Source organism: Artemia franciscana, chromosome 1 (assembly GCF_032884065.1).
Source record: "Artemia franciscana chromosome 1, ASM3288406v1, whole genome shotgun sequence".
In the NCBI taxonomy this organism is placed as follows: domain Eukaryota; kingdom Metazoa; phylum Arthropoda; class Branchiopoda; order Anostraca; family Artemiidae; genus Artemia; species Artemia franciscana.
The window spans coordinates 12,338,178-12,363,242 of record NC_088863.1 but is presented as its reverse complement, the minus strand read 5'-3'; the positions used below and the strand labels follow the sequence as shown (position 1 = coordinate 12,363,242).

General features: G+C 31.3%; 1 protein-coding gene across 1 annotated transcript in view; it reads left to right on the top strand.

Annotated features, from left to right (window-relative positions):
- The window catches only part of LOC136025746 (uncharacterized), a 46,667-nt gene that overhangs the window by 19,407 nt on the left and 2,195 nt on the right, over nt 1–25,065 (top strand). Inside the window, exons 3-6 of the mRNA XM_065701733.1 lie at nt 2,933–3,076; nt 16,141–16,236; nt 17,850–17,971; nt 19,660–19,705. Coding sequence (XP_065557805.1) covers nt 2,933–3,076; nt 16,141–16,236; nt 17,850–17,971; nt 19,660–19,705 — 408 coding nt within the window. The remainder of the gene's footprint in view (nt 1–2,932; nt 3,077–16,140; nt 16,237–17,849; nt 17,972–19,659; nt 19,706–25,065) is intronic.

Genomic DNA, 25,065 nt, shown 5'->3' with positions numbered 1-25,065 from the left:
TCCTCTTCTAGTGCCCTGGGAGTGTGGAGGCATAACCGTGCACACAGGTCCCATTTTTAGGCGAAGGGAATTGTCAGGGCAGAAAAGGTGCGTTTAGAGGTTATAATTTTTCTTCTTTTTTTTTACTAAGGGGATCTCTTGGATCAACCTTGGAGGATTACTTCTACTATTTTCACTCTGTGTGTTGTTTAGCTTGCACACGTATACAATATGGTCGGGGGAGATGGCGGGAATTATTTGTATATTTGTATATTTTTTGGAACCTTGTCTTTTCCATAATTTAGCAAAGAGCTTATAGTTTGTCTTGATTTAAATGCTGTTTTTATATTATGTTTTTTTTTTTAGTTCTCTTCTTAATTTCTGTGACAAAATTGGGACATAAGGCAAAGTTGTGTAATTTGTTTGTTGGGTTGACCCATATTCTTCTAATACTACATGTTCCATTAACTTTTTTTTCTTTTTTTCAAATTACTTGAGAAATCATATTTTCGGGATATCCATTTCCTACTAGAATATCCTTAATAAAAATTAATGATGCTGATTTTAATACCCTATCAACTAAAGAAATAACTACCCCTCTTTTTACTTGGATCGGAGGATTTGATGCGAAAGACAAATAACGATTGTTGTTAGTTGGTTTACGGTATATTAAAAAAGCTAGTTCATTATTATTTCTATGGATCAAAATATCCAGAAACGGTAAATTATTCTCTGTTTCTTTTTCAATTGTAAAAAACTATTCAATTGTAAGAACTTTCCAGTTGTAAAAATATTAACTTTTTTCCCCTATTTCTAATTATTCGAGGAATCATATTTTCGGAATATCCATTACCTATTAGAATATCCGTAATAAAAGATAGGTCACTACTTATTTTTTCTGGTAAAGGTAATTTTAATCTATATATATAAAAATAAGTTGTCTGTGTGTGGATCTGTGTGTGGATCAGGTGACGTCATGTTTGTCCGCATATGACGTCTGAATTATTTCACACTAATACAAAAGAAGAAAAAAACTAAAAAAGGTAAAAACTACAAAAAAAACTAAAAAGAAAAAAAAAACTAAAAAAGCTAAAAAACTAAAAAAAACTAAAAAAAGGTAAAAATCTAATAACTAAAAAAAAACTGAAAAAAATAAAAAAAGGCAAAAACTACAAAAAAACTAAAAACTAATAAAAAAACTAAAAAAGCTAAAAAACTAAAAAAACTAAAAAAAACTAAAAAAAGGTAAAAAACTAAAAAAAACTAAAAACTAAAAAAGAAAAAAACTAAAAAAAAGGAAAAAACTGAAAAATAAAAGAGAAAAAGAAAACTAAAAAAATATGCATAAATATATATAAAAATAAGTTGTTTGTGGGTTATGTCTGTCTGTCTGTCTGTCGAGTGACGTCGTGTTTGTCCGCATATGACGTCTGAATTATTTCACACTAATACAAAAGAAGAAAAAAAACTAAAAAAGGTAAAAACTACAAAAAAAAACTAAAAAGAAAAAAAACTAAAAAAGCTTAAAAACTAAAAAAAACTAAAAAAAGGTAAAAAACTAAAAACTAAAAAAAACTGAAAAAACTAAAAAAAGGCAAAAACTAAAAAAAAACTAAAAACTAATAAAAAAACTAAAAAAGCTAAAAAACTAAAAAAACTAAAAAAACTAAAAAAAGGTAAAAAACAAAAAAAAAACTAAAAACTAAAAAAGAAAAAACTTAAAAAAAGGAAAAAACTGAAAAATAAGAGAAAAGAAAACTAAAAAAAATATTAATAAATATAAATATAAATATAATATAAATTAGCAATCAACAAAGCACCGAGACACAAATGACGACCGGGACACAGGGAGTATAAATGACGACCAGGACATAAGTAAAAAAAAAAAAACTAAAAAAACTAAAAAAATGGTAAAAACTACAAAAAAACTAAAAACTAATAAAAAAACTAAAAAATCTAAAAATCTAAATAAACTAAAAAAGAAAAAAAAGAAAAAAGGAAAAAAATAAAGGAGAAAAACAAAACTAAAAAACGAATGTATATACAGACCGGGACACCGGGATACAAATGACGACCGGGACACAGGGAATATAAATGACGACCGGGACACAGGGACACAACTACAATGGGGACGCCGGGGGGCACAGGGGGATATAAATGACGACCGGGACACCGGGACACAAGGAATATAAATGACGCCCGGGACACTCAAAGAGAAATCACAGACTGGAACACCGGGACACAAATGACGACCGGGACACAGGGAATATAAATGACGACCGGGACACAGGGACATAACTACAAAGGGGACACCGGGGTGCACAGGGGGATATATAAATGACGATGGCGACTCAGGGAATGGTCGATTAGCAATCACCATCAACAAAGCTCAAGGGCAATCATTAGAATCATGAGGTATAGATCTGAATACGGATTGTTTTCTCATGGACCATTATATGTTGCATGTTCAAGAGTCGGTAAACCTGACAATCTATTTATATGCACAGACAATGGGACAGCAAAGAATGTTGTATATTCGCAAGTTTTACGTAGTTAAAAACATATATATATATATATATATATATATATATATATATATATATATATATATATATATATATATATATATATCTATCTATATTCACAGGTGGGACATAGGGACAAATTATCTCTAAACTTAAAATAATTAGTATACCTACTAGTTATTTTAACTAGCGGTTTCCAAGTATAAATAGATATGACATTGATCACGGGGGGGGGGGGGGGGGCTATTTTATTTTGACTTCCTTGACACTTTGAACGGGTAATTTTTAAGTCCTCACTTTTCATGCTATGTAGCAGGTATGAGTTTATCATTCTGGTTTAATAGGGAAATTTCTGTTACACTTTTTTTTACTTCTTACTTTTTTTCACTTTTATTTTTTACTTTTTTTACATTTTATTTCTCTTCTAGGTCGATTTGGAAAATCGGACAAAAGAAGAGACAAAAGATGTTTTAATGGAGTTATTTGACAAACAATATGTGCGACACTATCGACTTTTAAACGAGTTAATAGATGACCTTGCAGAGAAGGCCGAACAGGCTCTACCGCCATTTGTAAGTAATTTTTCTCCCCTATTAACTGATTGAGAATGAAAACAACTTTGCAAAAACGCTTGGTTTATTAGAAACACATTTTGTACTTATCAAAAAAAGGGGTGAAACACAATTTATCTTCTTGTAATCGATGATATGAGACTAGAAGGGCTCTAAATTCTGGCATTAATCAGGATTATCCTTTTTTTCGGCCTAATGAATTAATTGACGAAATAAATTGATTCGTTCGTTAAATGATTGAGTGAATGAGTTAATTTTTTGCCAAAATTGACGAATTTCGTCAATAGAATTCATCAAACAGTGTTAATCAATTTTGACCTATTCGTTATATAAACGGATAGCTATGCATACGAAGGGTCTTTGAGACCTTAATATGCAAAACTTCTAGCTCTTCTCGGAAACTTCTTGTGTATGGAAAATTTCAAAATAAAATATGTAAAATTTCACCTATCAAAATTTTAGTTTAAGCATTTGGTTCAGTTTTAAAGTGATTAATCTTAAAATATTCTGGGTGATACAAGATCAAGCATTTTTTTCTTGGATTTGTTTTTATTGTAAATACGTTGTATGTGTATAAAGACCGTACCTAGGGGGGTTTGAACCCCCCACCTCAAATTTTTTCCTGATTTATAAAAACTTAACAAAAATACAAATAAGCAAATATTTGATGTATTTCTAAGTTTTTTTGCTAACTTCTCCCCCCCCCCCGCCACACACACACACACAAATCCTGGATAGGACATTGATGAGTATGCGAGAATTTACTCGAGTTTCAATATGTTTCAGCCGTGTTTCAATGTGTTTCAGCCGTTCTAGCTGAGTGATTAGTGCGCTAGACTTGTGATCCTATTTCCTTTTGGCTGGTGATTGAGCCCTGGTGCTGCTTCATATTTGGTTTGAAACAAGAGTCAGTGTGGCGAATTTGAGATAGAGCCAACCCTGCCCCAAACGGTTACCTGGAGAAATCTAGGAAAGGTAAACAGAAAGGGTGTGTAAAAGCACAGGATAACTGGCCCCCATCCACTTTCTAACTGAAGGGCCAAGAAACGGAAATCAGCGCCTCTGGTAGTGACTCTAAAGTCAACTGTCGTATTATATACCTTTTTTTCAATAATGAAAAGCTACCATATAAAACTGAAGAAAGGGTGCTTCATTTTGTTACCAAAGGCTTTAAAGCTGTCCTACTCCGCCAAGTCACTTGTGCCTGGTTTACAAACCTGTACGAACACCAAGTTGATTCTTTTATTTCTTTTTCTCATGGTTCTTACTCTTCAATTCATTATTCTTTTGCTATCATTTTTTAACTTGCCGTAATATGATACAAATAAAGATTAAGAGATTTTTCAAGCTCTCTAAAATAATCATTCTAAAATATTATCTGTTTGTTTTACTCTTTGTACTGTGACAGAGACAGTTCATTATGACAGTTACAGTTCATTGATACAACTATGACAGGTCATTTGTTCTATATTTGACGGTAAAACCTGTTGAAAGATGTTAAGGGTGTGTAACTAACATTTTAAAGCTTGAATATTACAAAATGTCAACAGAAAACATCTTGAAAGAAATTTTTTCTTCAAAAACAGTTGCTTTGTGTTTTTCTAAAGAAAAAAGAACCAGTTGTTAGTTTATTTTTTTCCTATTTTCTATATTTTGATTTTTCCTTAAGTCAAACAGAAATAGATTATTTATTTTTATTCCACTGTTTTGATCTATTACTAGTGTTGTTTATGTCGTGACGATTAGTATTGTACATAATTGGGAATGAAATCTTTCTATACCAGTGCTATAACATATGGCTTTGATGTTGTATTAAAGTGCAACATAAAGTGCAAATATTCCTTTTCTTTGTTATATCTTTTTGTTGTTTGACTTGTTCGTTATTTGTTGTTATGTGTGTCATCCATTGTTATTTGTTGTCTTATATCTTTATTGTTGCCATTTCTTATATCTTGTGGTTTCAGAAGAAACTTGTATTTCTTTACAAAATATCCGCAAATTAGGGGTGTGTTAAGAACCTGAATATCCCATATGGTTGGGTTCGACTAACGGTCAATGGGTAGGGAGAGGGAAACTTCCATATATATATATATATATATAGACCCATGACATCGAAGTTTCATGGCTGTGGGCACGACCAAAAGGCCTGCCTCGTCAAGTGTCGTCACTGATATATGCCACGGTATATTTCCCTCCAAGAGGACCATACCGGCGACAATTAGTGGAAAATCTCCAACAAAGTTGCGACCTCATCAGAACTAAATATCCATATGCTGGAATCTTTCTTTGTGGGGACTTCAACGACCTCTATGGTCGAAAGCTCTACAGCCCTTCGTCAAATAGTTAAATTAAAAAAGCGGGGAGAAAACACCCTCGACTTGATCTTCACTACACTTGGTGATTTCTACTTAGATCCCTCGGTGGAAGCACCATTCTCAACCAGCGACCACGCAACTGTTCTATTGCGACCAAAGTCCACAGTGGAACCACAGAATGGTCCGGTCGAAACCATCCCTGTCATCACAATTTCCCAGGTCCAAGAAAAATTTGAACACCTAGATATTAGAAAAGCCTCTTACCCCGGCGAAATTCCTATAAGGCTGATATACGCATGCTCCTCCTTCCTGGCCACGCCATTGGCTATGATGTATAACCAGCGTCTACTGAAAGGCGTTTCTCCAGATAAGTTTAAAAAGGCATTTATCACACCTATTTCGAAGAAAACATCACCGACCTCACCGTCAGACCTTAGGCAGATTTCGAAGACGCCCATCATCTCGAAAGTCTTTGGAGACTTATTTTACAGTGGCTACTAGCAGAAGTAGGACATAAAATCGACCCTATGTAGTTCTGTTTTCGTCGTGGGCACAGCACAAAACATTATCTGGTCAGATTACTTCATGATCTACTAGAGACCCTAGAAATTTTGGAGGCCCTTGCTGATATAATAATTTCTGATTTCGTGAAAGCTTTTGATCTCCTTTACCACGAGACTGTTATCAATGAAGCCCGTGCTCTGTAGGTATCGCACTTTCTGCTGTGCATCATCGCAAGTTTCCTTTCTGGTCGTCAACAGTGCGTACAACTTGAAAACGGGGAAGCATCCAACTTCCAAGACATCACATGTGGAACAGCTTAAGGAAGCAAGCTAGGTCCCATCTTATTTGTCATAGTAATCAACCGACTGATGAGACAACACAAACAAAGGTACAAGTTCGCAGATGATTGTTCAATAAGTCTACTACGAATCCTGTCACAAACACACGGCCAACTCGAGTCCCTGGTTGCAGAGCTTCGGGATCAAGCTGATCAAGTGAAGCTCCAGCTAAGCCTCGAGAAAAGCTGTGTGTTGCGTGTCAAATTCCTAAAGAAGAAGAGCATTGACGAATCTGCACCTCTCCAAACAAAGAAATCAGTCAAAATACTCGGCATCAAACTAAGTGACGATCTTACGTTCGGAGATCACATCAACCAGATCACAGCAAAAGCAGCTGGTCTTCTAAAATTCTTCGCAAATCTCAGAAGGTTTGGAATGACAGAACAACTCCTTCTTTCGTGCTACAAAACTTATGTAATGCCCATAGTCATGTACGACTGTCCTGTCTGGCACCCATCGCTCACAGAGAAATACAGAAGTCAGCTTGAAACAATTCAGATAAGAGCCTGCAAAATTATTCTTGGATCAAATTACAAAAACTACAAAGAAAGCTTGAGCGAAATCAGGCTCCCAATCCTGGATGAAAGGAGGCACGAAACGCTGATGAAGTTTGGAGCCGACATCCTGAAGTCCCCAACGCACAGAGATATCCTGCCTCAGTCTACTTCAGTGACCCACGCACACAAGACGATGCTGGCAACTCTTAAAGAGGGAAAAGAACTGTTAGAATCCCCGCCTACACACTCAACGACAAGATTTTTAAACTCATTCGTTCCATACTACGTGAAGCACTACAACGAATATCCTCAAATCGAAGTGATAGCTCATCATTTGTGTTTTTAATGTTGCGTCTTTTTGCGTTTTTCTCTTTTTTTTTGTTTGACGATACCCATGTTATTGCATTGTGATAAAGGGAAAGAATAAAGATTATTATTATTATTGTATATATATATATATATATATATATATATATATATATATATATATATTATATATATATATATATATATATATATATATATATATATATATATCTATATCTATATATATAAAAATAAGTTGTCTGTCTGTGTGTCTGTCTGTGGATCAGGTGACGTCATGTTTCTGTGTTGACTGACGTCATGAAATTAGTTGTCGTCATTTTTGCTTTGACGGTGACGTCATTCAAGATATTTAAGACATATGTTCACGTAGAAATCTATTAATGTTTAAGTTTACAATGACTGATGAACTTACAATGGCAAAAGCCGATGAAGATGCTCAAAGAGTCTATGCCAAAAAACTTGCTGCTGATAGAGAAAGTCAGAAAAGAAAGCGTGCCGAGGAACTACCAGAGCAACGCGAAAGCAGACTTGCTGCTCTCGAGATATTATTCTTCATAAGCGAAACGCTTAGTTGTTAAGAATTGCTGAAACTCATCGATGCTACGATGCCCTACAATATCCTATCATTTTTTGGGATGGAGCCGACGGCTATCACTTTAATATTAAATTGATAAATCCAGCCACTAACAAAGAAATGAATAAGAAATGCAGTGCAATGCATTATTATTCCTATAGACTAATGATTCGGCAGGATGAAGAAAATTATATTTTAAAATGCCGTGAATTGTTTCACCAATTCGTCGTTGAACCAAATGAAGCGGTTAATTATCCATCTGAATTTTTAAATTCCATAGTTCCTTCAGGGTTTCCACCACACGTGCTACAACTAAAAATAGGCGTACCAATAATACTTTTAAGAAATATCAACCCACCAAAGCTTTGCAATGGCACGCGACGTGCCGTAAAAAAACAATGGAAAACCTAATAGAGGCCACAATCTTGACAGGGCCTTATGAGGGTGAGGCTGTTCTTAATCCTCGCATTCCCATGATTCCAACGGATCCGCTTTTTCAATTTAAAAGATTGCAATTCCCAATTCGATTAGCATTTGCAACCACCATCAACAAAGCTCAAGGGCAATCACTAGAAAAATGCGGTATAGATCTTAATACAGATTGCTTTACCAATGTACAATTGTATGTTGCATCTTTGAGGGTCGGTAAACCTGACAATCTATTTATACGCACAGACAATGGGACAGCGAAGACTGTTGTATATTCACAAGTTTTACGTAGTTAATTTGTATTGTATCTATCTATCTATCTATCTATATAAAAACGAGTTGTGTGTATGCATGTTTGTTTGTTTGTAAAAAGAGCGTTTGCATATGACGTCATTATTAGTACATACGGCTTTGTATATGGACAGACAATGGGAAAGCCAAGAATGTTGTATATTCGCAATTTTTACGTAGTTTGAAACACATATATAAATCTATCTATATTCACAGGTGGGACACAGGGACACAACTACAATTGCGCGTAAATAATATGGCGCGTAACGACTTACGCGCGCGGGGGGGCTTGGGGGGGCGCGGAGCGCCCCACCAACTAGGTGTTGGGGTGGCGCGAAGCGCCACCCCAACAGCTAGTATATATATATACATATATATATATATATATATATATACATATATATATATATATATATATATATATATATATATATATATATATATATATATATGTATATATATATATAAACACACACATATATATATATATATATATATATATATATATATATATATATATATATATATATATATATATATATATATATATATATATATATATATATATATATATATATATATATATATATATATATACATTTGAAAAGATGAATATGAAAAGAGAATGAGAAAATGTTGAAAAGAGAAATCACCAATGCAACAGCACAAACACATAAAAAAAAGAGAGAGAGACAGAAGGAGAAAAGGAAGACTGTTTTTTTTTTGATTTTTTGATACCTGACGCGGGGATGCCATGGATATTCTGTGGTAGCCACAACACTGTGCTGGGTAGAGAATTTAGAGTGGCGAAACCCTATATAGGCCAGTGTATTCTCCTGATGAGCCCTTATGTTGGGTGTTGCCTCTGAATTATTTGTCTATATTATTTTTTCTATTGTTTGGCAAATGACGACTTATACTTATTGACGACATGACTGCCTGTCCATGGATTATTCTTTATGGTTGATTGTGTGTGGCTATGCTGTTTGACCTATGTGATTGTATGGATGAGTAGGGTTAAGGCCTCATTCAAGTGCTGGTCTATATTAATCACTAATTTAGGAAAACAGTTTTCCTTTTCTCCTTCTCTCTTTTTTTTTTTTTTTTTTTTTTTTTTTTTTTTTTTTGTGTGTGTGTTTGTGCTGTAGCATTGGTGATTTCTCTTTTCATTATATATATATATATATATATATATATATATATATATATATATATATATATATATATATATATGTATATATATATATATATATATATATGTATATATATATATATATATATATATATATATATATATATACTAGCTGTTGGGGTGGCGCTTCGCGCCACCCCAACACCTAGTTGGTGGGGGCGCTTCGCGCCCCCCCCCAAGCCCCCCCGCGCGCGTAAGTCGTTACGCGCCATAATAGTTACGCGCCATTGTAGTTGTGTCCCTATGTCCCACCTGTGAATATAGATATATATATATATATATATATATATATATATATATATATATATATATATATATATATATATATATATATATATATATATATATATATATATATATATATATATATATATATGGTTTTAACTACGTAAAACTTGCGAATATACAACATTCTTTGCTGTCCCATTGTCTTTGCATATAAATAGATTGTCAGGTTTACCGACTCTTGAACATGCAACATATAATGGTCCATGGGAAAACAATCTGTATTCAGATCTATACCTCATGATTCTAATGATTGCCCTTGAGCTTTGTTGATGGTGATTGCTAATCGACCATTCCCTGTCCCGGTGTCCCGGTCGTCATTTACATCCCCCTGTTTCCCCCGGTGTCCCCGTTGTAGTTGTGTCCCTGTGTCCCGATCGTCATTTATATTCCCTGTGTCCCGGTCGTCATTTGTATCCCGGTGTCCCGGTCTGTATATACATTCGTTTTTTAGTTTTGTTTTTCTCCTTTATTTTTTTCCTTTTTTTTCTTTTTTAGCTTATTTAGATTTTTAGATTTTTTAGTTTTTTTATTAGTTTTTAGTTTTTTTTTCTTTTTAGTTTTTTTGTCCCGGTCGTCATTTATATCCCCCTGTTTCCCCCGGTGTCCCCGTTGTAGTTGTGTCCCTGTGTCCCGGTCGTCATTTATATTCCCTGTGTCCCGGTCGTCATTTGTATCCCGGTGTACCGGTCTGTATATACATTCGTTTTTTAGTTTTGTTTTTCTCCTTTATTTTTTTCCTTATTTTTTCTTTTTTAGTTTATTTAGATTTTTAGATTTTTTAGTTTTTTTATTAGTTTTTAGTTTTTTTTTCTTTTTAGTTTTTTTGTAGTTTTTACCTTCTTTTTAGTTTTGTTAATTTTTTTTTTTACTTATGTCCTGGTCGTCATTTATACTCCCTGTGTCCCGGTGCTTTGTTGATTGCTAATCGAACATTCCTTTTGTCCTGGTCGCTTTCTCTTTGAGTGTCGTCATTTATTTTTTTATTTTTTAGTTCTTTTAGTTTTTACCTTTTTTAGTTTTTTTTAGTTTTTTAGATGAAAATTTTTTTTAGTTTTTTCCTTTTTTTCTTTTTAGTTTTTTATTGGTTTTTACCTTTATGTTAGCTTATTTTTCAGTTTTTTCCTTTTTTTTAGTTTTTTTTTATTTTTTATTTTTTTTAGTTTTTTACCTTTTTTTAGTTTTTTTAGTTTTTTTAGTTTTTTAGTTTTTTAGCTTTTTTACTTTTTTTATTAGTTTTTAGTTTTTTTGTAGTTTTTGCCTTTTTTTAGTTTTTTCAGTTTTTTTTTTAGTTTTTTATTGGTTTTTTACCTTTATTTTAGCTTATTTTTCAGTTTTTTCCTTTTTTTTAGTTTTTTTTAGTTTTTAGTTTTTTTAGTTTTTACCTTTTTTTAGTTTTTTTAGTTTTTTTAGTTTTTTAGCTTTTTTATTTTTTTTATTAGTTTTTAGTTTTTTTTGTAGTTTTTGCCTTTTTTTTAGTTTTTTTAGTTTTTTAGCTTTTTTATTAGTTTTTAGTTTTTTTGTAGTTTTTGCCTTTTTTTAGTTTTTTTAGTTTTTTAGCTTTTTTATTTTTTTTATTAGTTTTTAGTTTTTTTTGTAGTTTTTGCCTTTTTTTAGTTTTTTCAGTTTTGACGTCACCTGATCCAGTTTTTTCAGGTGACGTCACCTGATCCACGATCCACAGATCCAAAGACAACTTATTTTTATATATATAGATAGTTTTTTTTTTTTTTTACTTATGTCCTGGTCGTCATTTATACTCCCTGTGTCCCGGTGCTTTGTTGATTGCTAATCGAACATTCCTTTTGTCCTGGTCGCTTTCTCTTTGAGTGTCGTCATTTATTTTTTTCTTTTTTAGTTCTTTTAGTTTTTACCTTTTTCAGTTTTTTTTAGTTTTTTAGATGAAAATTTTTTTTAGTTTTTTCCTTTTTTTCTTTTTAGTTTTTTATTGGTTTTTACCTTTATTTTAGCTTATTTTTCAGTTTTTTCCTTTTTTTAGTTTTTTTTTATTTTTTATTTTTTTTTAGTTTTTTACCTTTTTTTAGTTTTTTTAGTTTTTTTAGTTTTTTAGCTTTTTTACTTTTTTTATTAGTTTTTAGTTTTTTTTTTGTAGTTTTTGCCTTTTTTTAGTTTTTTCAGTTTTTTTTTTAGTTTTTTATTGGTTTTTACCTTTATTTTAGCTTATTTTTCAGTTTTTTCCTTTTTTTTTAGTTTTTTTTAGTTTTTAGTTTTTTTAGTTTTTTACCTTTTTTTAGTTTTTTTAGTTTTTTTAGTTTTTTAGCTTTTTTATTTTTTTTATTAGTTTTTAGTTTTTTTTGTAGTTTTTGCCTTTTTTTAGTTTTTTTAGTTTTTTAGACTTTTTATTAGTTTTTAGTTTTTTTGTAGTTTTTGCCTTTTTTTAGTTTTTTAGTTTTTTAGCTTTTTTATTTTTTATTAGTTTTTAGTTTTTTTGTAGTTTTTGCCTTTTTTTAGTTTTTTCAGTTTTGACGTCACCTGATCCAGTTTTTTCAGGTGACGTCACCTGATCCATCCACAGACAGACAACTTATTTTTATATATATAGATAGATATCTATATATATATATATATATATATATATATATATATATATATATATATATATATATATATATATATATATATATATATATTGAAAAGAGAAATCACCAATGCAACAGCACAAACACATAAAAAAAAGAGAGAGAGACAGAAGGAGAAAAGGAAGACTGTTTTCACAAGGGCTCATCAGGAGAATACACTTGCCTATAGGGTTTCGCCACATTAAATTCTCTACCCAGTCAAGTGTTGTGGCTACCACAGAATATCCATGGCATCCCCGTGTCAGGTATCACCCCCAAAATACATGCATATGAAAAAAAAACAAAAAAAAACAGCAAATGCAAAACAACCAAGTAACACCAAAATAAGCTTATCCTGTTAATATATCCCTCTTTTTAGCAACAATAGGTAAAGTAAATATGATAAATTTTACCAAATCACAAATATTAACACATTGCGAAAAACCTGAACGAACTAAACAATTATAGAATTCATCTTTACCATGTGGCTATTTTAAAAAAAAAAATCCGCTCTATTAGAAACACAATTCAAAATAAATAGCGCTGCATCATCATTTCTCGAACCTCCGAAATTAGTTGAAAATTTCTTTAAGTATTTCCAGATAGTTCTTTTGATATTTATTTAAAAGTTCGTTATAATGAAAACTAAATTTTTTAAATCGCCAAGTTAATTTATTTGCAGAAAAACCTCTTGATATCAATTTTTGGCTTAAGATTTTACATCTATTTTTAAAATCAATATAATTACTACAAATCCTTTCATAACGAAGTAACTGTGAGGAAAACGCCGAATATGTGATATTTGAGTTTATATTACTTTCAGGGAATGGGAAACTAATCACTTCAAAATCAAAATCATCCGTTTTATTATACATTTTAAAACTTAATTTATTATTATCACAAATATTAATATTTAAATCTAAGAAATGATCTTCATGACCAGCGCTATGACTAGGTTCAAGAGTAAGCTCTGATGGATATATATTTTTAGAAATATCAATGAAATCCTTACAATTTAAGACCAAAATATCATATAAATATCTTTTATTATTTGACAAAACATGTTTTAAATTATTTGGATTATTCTTATCCATCATATATTTATATTCTAGTTGACTTAAAAACAAGTCAGCTATAAATGGGCTGGCATTCCCCCCCATGGGAATTCCCACGATTTGCTTGTACAAATCACCACCAAATCTTATGTAAGTATTGTATAAAACAAATTCTAATAACTCAAAAATCATATCCAAGCTGTAACATCTCAAGTTAACTGTAGTATTAAAGCAATTTGTCCATATAGCTTTTTTATTATAAGTGTCTATTTTTAAGAACCTTTTACTAGATAAGAGGAAAGATTTCTTGATAACAGTTTTTAAATATAAGTGATAAATTGTCGCAAAATCGAAAGACTCAATTCTTTTATCTGAAACCATTGTTAGAGAATCTATCACCTGCAGTGAATATATATATATATATATATATATATATACTAGCTGTTGGGGTGGCGCTTCGCGCCACCCCAACACCTAGTTGGTGGGGGCGCTTCGCGCCCCCCCCAAGCCCCCCCGCGCGCGTAAGTCGTTACGCGCCATAATAGTTACGCGCCATTGTAGTTGTGTCCCTATGTCCCACCTGTGAATATAGATATATATATATATATATGGTTTTAACTACGTAAAACTTGCGAATATACAACATTCTTTGCTGTCCCATTGTCTTTGCATATAAATAGATTGTCAGGTTTACCGACTCTTGAACATGCAACATATAATGGTCCATGGGAAAACAATCTGTATTCAGATCTATACCTCATGATTCTAATGATTGCCCTTGAGCTTTGTTGATGGTGATTGCTAATCGACCATTCCCTGTCCCGGTGTCCCGGTCGTCATTTACATCCCCCTGTTTCCCCCGGTGTCCACGTTGTAGTTGTGTCCCTGTGTCCCGGTCGTCATTTATATTCCCTGTGTCCCGGGTCCCGGTCATCATTTGTATCCCGGTGTCCCGGTCTGTATATACATTCGTTTTTTAGTTTTGTTTTTCTCCTTTATTTTTTTCCTTTTTTTTTCTTTTTTAGCTTATTTAGATTTTTAGATTTTTTAGTTTTTTTTATTAGTTTTTAGTTTTTATTTCTTTTTAGTTTTTTTGTCCCGGTCGTCATTTATATCCCCCTGTTTCCCCCGGTGTCCCCGTTGTAGTTGTGTCCCTGTGTCCCGGTCGTTATTTATATTCCCTGTGTCCCGGTCGTCATTTGTATCCCGGTGTACCGGTCTGTATATACATTCGTTTTTTAGTTTTGTTTTTCTCCTTTATTTTTTTCCTTTTTTTTTCTTTTTTAGTTTATTTAGATTTTTAGATTTTTTAGTTTTTTTATTAGTTTTTAGTTTTTTTTTCTTTTTAGTTTTTTTGTAGTTTTTACCTTCTTTTTAGTTTTGTTAATTTTTTTTTTTACTTGTGTCCTGGTCGTCATTTATACTCCCTGTGTCCCGGTGCTTTGTTGATTGCTAATCGAACATTCCTTTTGTCCTGGTCGCTTTCTCTTTGAGTGTCGTCATTTATTTTTTTCTTTTTAGTTCTTTTAGTTTTTACCTTTTTTAGTTTTTTTTTAGTTTTTAGTTTTTTTAGTTTTTTACCTTTTTTTAGTTTTTTTAGTTTTTTTAGTTTTTTAGCTTTTTTATTTTTTTTATTAGTTTTTAGTTTTTTTGTAGTTTTTGCCTTTTTTTTAGTTTTTTTAGTTTTTTAGCTTTTTTATTAGTTTTTAGTTTTTTTTGTAGTTTTTGCCTTTTTTTAGTTTTTTTAGTTTTTTAGCTTTTTTATTTTTTTTATTAGTTTTTAGTTTTTTTTGTAGTTTTTGCCTTTTTTTAGTTTTTTCAGTTTTGACGTCACCTGATCCAGTTTTTTCAGGTGACGTCACCTGATCCACGATCCACAGATCCACAGACAACTTATTTTTATATATATAGATAGTTTTTTTTTTTTTACTTATGTCCTGGTCGTCATTTATACTCCCTGTGTCCCGGTGCTTTGTTGATTGCTAATCGAACATTCCTTTTGTCCTGGTCGCTTTCTCTTTGAGTGTCGTCATTTATTAGTTTTTTCCTTTTTTTTTTAGTTTTTTATTGGTTTTTACCTTTATTTTAGCTTATTTTTCAGTTTTTTCCTTTTTTTAGTTTTTTTTTATTTTTTATTTTTTTTAGTTTTTTACCTTTTTTTAGTTTTTTTAGTTTTTTTAGTTTTTTAGCTTTTTTACTTTTTTTATTAGTTTTTAGTTTTTTTTTGTAGTTTTTGCCTTTTTTTAGTTTTTTCAGTTTTTTTTAGTTTTTTATTGGTTTTTACCTTTATAGTTTTTTTAGTTTTTTAGCTTTTTTATTTTTTTTATTAGTTTTTAGTTTTTTTTGTAGTTTTTGCCTTTTTTTAGTTTTTTCAGTTTTGACGTCACCTAATCCAGTTTTTTCAGGTGACGTCACCTGACACATCCATCCATCCATCCACAGACAGACAACTTATTTTTATATAGAAGATAGATATATATATATATATATATATATATATATATATTTATATATATATATATATATATATATATATATATATATATATATATATATATATATATATATATTTGTCTTTCATTAATAGTTTCTTTTTCTTTTCAAAAGTGAGAAACCAAAATGGCGTAAAGTGGAAATTTTTTAAGCTAGTTCAAATTGATGTTGTTCCTATTTTTTAGATTCCAGATCCACCAAAGAAACCCTATTCAACATTTATGTTATATTCGATGGCTCAACAAAAGAAAATACGGGAGAGAAATCCAGATTCTGACCTTGTGAGTTTTTTTTTGCCAAATTAATATCTTTTTCTACCATACTTACGAGATGTAATACTTTAAAAAGCAATTTTAACCTTTTCGACATTTGGGAGTTAAAGTTTCATTGTCTTTTTTGATCAAATTTGACTAACCACGGATCCTCAATATCCCAAGATAATGAATAGTCCCTTGGGAGAATCCACTTTTGGACCCTTTTCCCTTGAGATGGTCAGCCAATGCAGGGCCTTAAAAAATTATTTGAAGGTAACAGATCCGCTTAAAGAATAGTTAAAATGTATTTAAAATAAAACTATTTTATATGAAACAATTTCCTGCTACCAGAAAAATTAAATTTGTTGAGACTAGAAATGAAAGCGTACGGTGGCCATGACATGCTTGATGCTTAATGATGTTTTTTGTCTTTGGTATATGTTGTAATCTGGTAAATTTTAGTTTTGGTAAATTTGGTAATTTTCACTGTTCATAGTAACCATTTATAGTTGATATTAACAGTTTTTGCTTGTTAGAATTCATCCTGGACCCACTACTATCTCCCCTGCAAAACCACCTATATACGGTTATATATACCACCTCCCTGTAGGCCGGTACTTGATCTTCGCCGATCTGATTTTCTTCGATCTGAAATTACGAAGTACAATTTACTTTCATTTAAAAGCACCAGCATTTTTCTTTATTTCTTTATCATGACTTGTCGTAGAAAGGTAGGATTTTTATAAACAAGCTATTTGTGCCTCTAGTACCAACAAAAAGGTTGAAATGATGTTAAAAATGGTTAAAATGACTCAAAAAGCTGAACTACTTGTCCAGAGATGCTGAATCTGTTTGTAGTATTTGTATGTGGTCAATGATGTTCCTTTTCTAAGTATTTGTATTTGAAAAATAAAGGTTTTGAGAACCAATAATGTATGCAGTTGAAAGGAACATGGAGATTTCAACTCTAGTCGTTCTGTACTTTGAAGCCTGAGTAATGGATTAACTTTATTTTTAAAAGCTAAACTACACACCTTCATCAACCAAAGTGACAGTAATAGTGTATTTAAACTAAGCCATTAAACAGCTCTCTATGATGTTCCAATGCCCCGCTAGTAGCAGAGAAAAAAAAGGGACGTCAGTGCTTCCAATGTAAAGGGACTGTTTCCTACCCTGGGTTTTGGGCCAATGTTATTCCAATTGTGTTCTTTTTGTTTCGATCCGGCTTCTTTTTTAGGGGGGTTTTATACTATTTTGGTTATCACGTGATGTGGTTCGTCCTTTAATAGGCTGCAGTAACCACAATGCTCGTTTTTTGATTATTTGAATTCGAAAATGGCAGTTTTGACGCCCAGCAATGCATGCAATTGAAAAAAAAATATGAATATATCAACTCTTCCTCCAATAAGGACCAAAGAATTTGACTGGGTTAGAACTGGATTTAAAACTCTGCATATCCTCTTATTTTGTGTTCTTGTCTCTCCTGAAGAAATTCCTTGGAAGTAGGGTATTATTAGGAAGGAAGTAGGTAATATTAGGCTCATGTACCTTTGGTTGTAAAAGTCCTTGTGTTGTTACGCTACTTAAATTATTATTATTGAATTTGTCTTTTTGATATTTCTTTGTTTCGTGCTTTCAAGGGGGCTATTGGGAAGATTGTGGGTGAATCATATCAAAGTCTGTCTGAAAAAAAGAAAAAGAAGCTCGGAGAACGGCACCAGCAGCTCATGGATGAATATCATAAAGACTGTGAGGAGTATTTGTAAGTGTTTTTCTTTTATTCTTCTTCTTCTGAATGCTAATTCTCTAAAAACGTCATAAATTTATTAAATTTTCTATATTAAATATGCAACCCTATTCAAAACCATTTTAATTGTATTATAAAATGTGTCGTCATTTATTAAAATTGTGCTTGAGAAAATAGAAAGAGAGGAAAGTCAACTTGTTTGTCTCTCATGAAATAAAGTCTAGCGCCATCTAGCTTTACCTAGGAACATCGTATAGTGTAATATGAAAATCGCTAGTTGTTTTGCTTTACATTGGGCTGATGGAAAGAGCCATTTTTGCCCAAAGTGACATTTGTGTCCATATTATTTAGTGATGATAGATATACCCTCCCAGTCTGATGAAGGTTATTTTGTTGTTTTAAGTTCAACCATTTCTTATTTGTATTGTAAAATTTTTGATGGTTTGTTTAATTGCATTTGTTGTTCTCATCAGAAAAAAAAAAATTTCTTTTTTTGAAAAAATAACTGTAACCGAAATAAATAAACCCCTCCATTCTTGGGGCATTTTGAAAATGAAGATTTTTCATATTCTTACTATTTTATAATATTCTTTTTTGAAACATTGGCGAAAAAAAAACAGACATTAGCGTAAGGAGTGTGAGTATGAGGGGGTGACAACCCTGCTTATGTATAGTTTATGAATGTTGTAAGTTTTAATGTCGTTCTTTACTTTCATTCAAAAAAGATCTTTGGGCCGGAGCGGTGTTTCGGGAAGGAATGTTTTACTTTTTTATTGGAGATTTGTTAGAAAAAATAGTTATTCTGGGAAATGACCCCCTTGCACCCTTGTTTGCCTCGGTACAGCTAATCTCAAATTGAGAGTATATTTATATGTTTTTCGATATTTTTAAGCCAATTAGCTGTTCTAGTATTTTTCTCTCAGCAGCAATCTGGCCTTGTTTTGGCCGAAATATCTGTTCTGCATCACAAAATGATAGAAATTAGAACTTGCTGATGTTGCTTGTGCTGATGTGCTGATGTGCTTGCTTGTGCTGATGTGGAGCTAGTAGGTTCCATAATTCTTGTCAGTAAAATTTGGGAAAAGTTAAAAATTTTGTTTTTACACCTAGGAACCTTAAAACTCTGAAATGGTTCTTAGTTATGCTGAATATATGCTGCAATAAGTTTCAGTTACTGGTATTAAAGCAGTCGAGATTTAAAGTGAATCAAGTGAATGCAATTACTTTATCTCATTCTAGTGTAATTATGCCGCAAACATAATATTTACATAGCACAAATATATATTCAGATATGTATACAGTAATGTTCTGAACACAATATGTACCTTTTTAGAACTGTTGGACCTCTGGTGATCTGTTGCCGGAAGTTTTGCCCATTTTTTAGTGAACGAATGGGTTTTCGAGTAGCGACATGCTGGACGCTCGACAATGTGCTTTGTATTTTTTACTGTTATTGATTTTACCGTTATTTACCTTGTATTTTTTTACCGTTAATTATTTATCATGTAAATTTATCAGGGTTATTTTTTTTTTTTTTAATTTGTTCAAGATAAGATATTGCGTCGGAGATTCTAGGGAAAACTCTTGAAACGGGTGTTATCTATAATCTGTCCCTATTTGGACACAAAGTGATCAGTTTAATCGATCTGCTTTTTAAGAAACGTTACAGCACTATTTTCTTGTCTAATGCAAATTTTTTCTAGATCGAAATATCCGCAAATGATTCCTGTCTTACGTGGAGAACGAAAGGTAAGGACATTCTGCATTTTTTTTTTTTTTTTTTTTTTGTTTTTACCAAATGCAAGAAGAATATTATAAAGTAGGTTAGAATATTTTATTTAAACAAAAATATACATACAATCTTGTAAAATAGCACGCATGCCCTGTGGCATACTTAAGCGCTGCAAATCAAGAACAAACGTTTGTTCTTAACTGGGTTACAGCTACGACTGCAATCATCATAAATTCTTATTTGTCGTTTTTTCCGTTTTTTTTTCAAATACCAAAGAAAAGTATTTTTCAATGAAAGTACTCTGAAAGCTATTTCTCAGAATCTAGGGGGATGAGGGCTGATAAAGGCCCCTTTTACATTGACACTACTAAGTTAACCTCTAACGTATTAGGAGGTTAGTATTCTATTTTCAGAAATATTAGAAAGATTGTCCTATAAGCTTCAATTGATATAATACATTGTAAAGTAGTTAGATTTTGATTAGATTAACAATAATGATCTTGTTAAAGTTTGACCAAACCATGTTGTTTATAGTAACTTTTCATGGAATAACATTATAGCTATAATAAATAGCATGTTCCCACATGTACCTTTTAGGCTCTGAATTTCTTTCTACTATGTATATTTAATAAGTAATAATGTTTAATATTTTCATATATATTTAATAATAATTTATAACATTAATACACATATTAATATATATATATATCTATATATATAAAAATAAGTTGTCTGTCCGTTACGCCAGATTATATCTTCTATATAAATAAAAGAAAACAAACTAGAATGTAAAAACTGGAAATTGCATAAATATTTCGAAATATTTTGACAATAGATTAAAGTAATTCGAAAAAAGAAAAATGGTAAAAAACTAAAAAAAACTAAAAAGAAAAAACTAAAAAAAAATAAAAATTGAAAAAATTAAAAAAAGAAAAAACCTAAAAAGATAAAACGTAAAAAAATAAAAAAGACAAAAAACTAAAAAAAAAACAAAAAAAGCTAAAAACTAAAAAAAGAAAAAACTAAAAAAAACTGGGAATTGCACAAATATTTCAATATATTTTGACAATAGATTAAAGTAATTCGAAAACCTTAAAATAGATACCCCAAATTTTCAGGTTTAATATAAATTGTTGGAGCTTTAGCTTGCTTGGCATGTAAAGATTTTTCCAAGTGTCAATGTTAAAATGAACATTGACAAATTGAAGAAAACAAATCAATAAAAAGAAGAAATTAAAAAAAAGAAAAAACTAAAAAAGAAAAAAACTAAGAAAAGAAAAAACCAAAAAAGAAAAAAAAACTGAAAAAGAAACTGTATCTATATATCTATCTATCTATCTATATATCTATATATATAAAAATAAGTTGTCTGTGTGTGGATCTGTGGATCAGGTGACGTCATGTTTGTTCGCATATGACGTCTGAATTATTTCACACTAATACAAAAGAAGAAAAAAACTAAAAAAGGTAAAAACTACAAAAAAAACTAAAAAGAAAAAAAAAACTAAAAAAGCTAAAAAACTAAAAAAACTAAAAAAAGGTAAAAATCTAATAACTAAAAAAACTGAAAAAAATAAAAAAAGGCAAAAACTACAAAAAAAATAAAAACTAATAAAAAACTAAAAAAGCTAAAAAACTAAAAAAACTAAAAAAAAACTAAAAAAGGTAAAAAACTAAAAAAAAACTAAAAACTAAAAAAGAAAAAAACTAAAAAAAAGGAAAAAACTGAAAAATAAAAGAGAAAAAGAAAACTAAAAAAATATGAATAGATATATATAAAATAAGTTGTTTGTGGGTTATGTCTGTCTGTCTGTCTGTCGAGTGACGTCGTGTTTGTCCGCATATGACGTCTGAATTATTTCACACTAATACAAAAGAAGAAAAAAAAACTAAAAAAGGTAAAAACTACAAAAAAAACTAAAAAGAAAAAAAACTAAAAAAGCTAAAAAACTAAAAAAAAAACTAAAAAAAGGTAAAAAACTAAAAACTAAAAAAAACTGAAAAAACTAAAAAAAGGCAAAAACTAAAAAAAAACTAAAAACTAATAAAAAAACTAAAAAAGCTAAAAAACTAAAAAACTAAAAAAAGGTAAAAAACAAAAAAAAACTAAAAACTAAAAAGAAAAAACTAAAAAAAAGGAAAAAACTGAAAAATAAGAGAAAAAGAAAACTAAAAAAATATTAATAAATATAAAAAATATAAATATAAATATAATATAAATTAGCAATCAACAAAGCACCGAGACACAAATGACGACCGGGACACAGGGAGTATAAATGACGACCAGGACATAAGTAAAAAAAACAACTAAAAACTAATAAAAAAACTAAAAAATCTAAAAATCTAAATAAACTAAAAAAGAAAAAAAAGAAAAAAGGAAAAAAAATAAAGGAGAAAAACAAAACTAAAAAACGAATGTATATACAGACCGGGACACCGGGATACAAATGACGACCGGGACACAGGGAATATAAATGACGACCGGGACACAGGGACACAACTACAATGGGGACGCCGGGGGGCACAGGGGGATATAAATGACGACCGGGACACCGGGACACAAGGAATATAAATGACGCCCGGGACACTCAAAGAGAAATCACAGACTGGAACACCGGGACACAAATGACGACCGGGACACAGGGAATATAAATGACGACCGGGACACAGGGACATAACTACAAAGGGGACGCCGGGGTGCACAGGGGGATATATAAATGACGATGGCGACTCAGGGAATGGTCGATTAGCAATCACCATCAACAAAGCTCAAGGGCAATCATTAGAATCATGAGGTATAGATCTGAATACGGATTGTTTTCCCATGGACCATTATATGTTGCATGTTCAAGAGTCGGTAAACCTGACAATCTATTTATATGCACAGACAATGGGACAGCAAAAAATGTTGTATATTCGCAAGCTTTACGTAGTTAAAAACATATATATATATATATATATATATATATATATATATATATATATATATATATATATATATATATATATATATATATATATATATATATATATATATATATATCTATATTCACAGGTGGGACATAGGGACACAACTACAATGGCGCGTAACTAATATGGCGCGTAACGACTTACGCGCGCGGGGGGGCTTGGGGGGGGCGCGAAGCGCCCCCACCAACTAGGTGTTGGGGTGGCGCGAAGCGCCACCCCAACAGCTAGTATATATATATATATATATATATATATATATATATATATATATATATATATATATATATTTTCCCATGGACCATTATATGTTGCATGTTCAAGAGTCGGTAAACCTGACAATCTATTTATATGCACAGACAATGGGACAGCAAAAATGTTGTATATTCGCAAGCTTTACGTAGTTAAAAACATATATATATATATATACTAGCTGTTGGGGTGGCGCTTCGCGCCACCCCAACACCTAGTTGGTGGGGGCGCTTCGCGCCCCCCCCAAGCCCCCCCGCGCGCGTAAGTCGTTACGCGCCATAATAGTTACGCGCCATTGTAGTTGTGTCCCTATGTCCCACCTGTGAATATAGATAGATATATATATATGGTTTTAACTACGTAAAACTTGCGAATATACAACATTCTTTGCTGTCCCATTGTCTTTGCATATAAATAGATTGTCAGGTTTACCGACTCTTGAACATGCAACATATAATGGTCCATGGGAAAACAATCTGTATTCAGATCTATACCTCATGATTCTAATGATTGCCCTTGAGCTTTGTTGATGGTGATTGCTAATCGACCATTCCCTGTCCCGGTGTCCCGGTCGTCATTTATATCCCCCTGTTTCCCCCGGTGTCCCCGTTGTAGTTGTGTCCCTGTGTCCCGGTCGTCATTTATATTCCCTGTGTCCCGGTCGTCATTTGTATCCCGGTGTCCCGGTCTGTATATACATTCGTTTTTTAGTTTTGTTTTTCTCCTTTATTTTTTTCCTTTTTTTTTCTTTTTTAGCTTATTTAGATTTTTAGATTTTTTAGTCTTTTTATTAGTTTTTAGTTTTTTTTTCTTTTAGTTTTTTTGTCCCGGTCGTCATTTATTTTTAGTTTTGTTAATTTTTTTTTTTACTTATGTCCTGGTCGTCATTTATACTCCCTGTGTCCCGGTGCTTTGTTGATTGCTAATCGAACATTCCTTTTGTCCTGGTCGCTTTCTCTTTGAGTGTCGTCATTTATTTTTTTCTTTTTAGTTCTTTTAGTTTTTACCTTTTTTAGTTTTTTTTAGTTTTTTAGATGAAAATTTTTTTTAGTTTTTTCCTTTTTTTCTTTTTAGTTTTTTATTGGTTTTTACCTATAAAAATAATTGGTTTTTTTACCTTTTTTTAGTTTTTTTAGGTTTTTTAGTTTTTTTAGTTTTTTAGCTTTTTTACTTTTTTTATTAGTTTTTAGTTTTTTTGTAGTTTTTGCCTTTTTTAGTTTTTTCAGTTTTTTTTTAGTTTTTTATTGGTTTTTACCTTTATTTTAGCTTATTTTTCAGTTTTTTCCTTTTTTTTAGTTTTTTTTAGTTTTTAGTTTTTTTAGTTTTTTACCTTTTTTAGTTTTTTTAGTTTTTTTAGTTTTTTTAGTTTTTTAGCTTTTTTATTTTTTTTATTAGTTTTTAGTTTTTTTTGTAGTTTTTGCCTTTTTTTTAGTTTTTTTAGTTTTTTAGCTTTTTTATTAGTTTTTAGTTTTTTTTGTAGTTTTTGCCTTTTTTTAGTTTTTTTAGTTTTTTAGCTTTTTTATTTTTTTTATTAGTTTTTAGTTTTTTTGTAGTTTTTGCCTTTTTTTAGTTTTTTTCAGTTTTGACGTCACCTGATCCAGTTTTTTCAGGTGACGTCACCTGATCCACGATCCACAGATCCACAGACAACTTATTTTTATATATAGACGTCACCTGAAAAAACTGGATCAGGTGACGTCAAAACTGAAAAAACTAAAAAAAGGCAAAAACTACAAAAAAAACTAAAAACTAATAAAAAAAAAGCTAAAAAACTAAAAAAACTATAAAGGTAAAAACCAATAAAAAACTAAAAAAAACTGAAAAAACTAAAAAAAGGCAAAAACTACAACCCCTACTAGTTGGTGGGGGCGCTTCGCGCCCCCCCCCCAAGCCCCCCCGCGCGCGTGGTGTTGGTGGGGGCGCTTCGCGCCCCCCCCAAGCCCCCCCGCGCGCGTAAGTCGTTACGCGCCATAATAGTTACGCGCCATTGTAGTTGTGTCCCTATGTCCCACCTGTGAATATAGATAGATATATATATATGGTTTTAACTACGTAAAACTTGCGAATATACAACATTCTTTGCTGTCCCATTGTCTTTGCATATAATTAGATTGTCAGGTTTACCGACTCTTGAACATGCAACATATAATGGTCCATG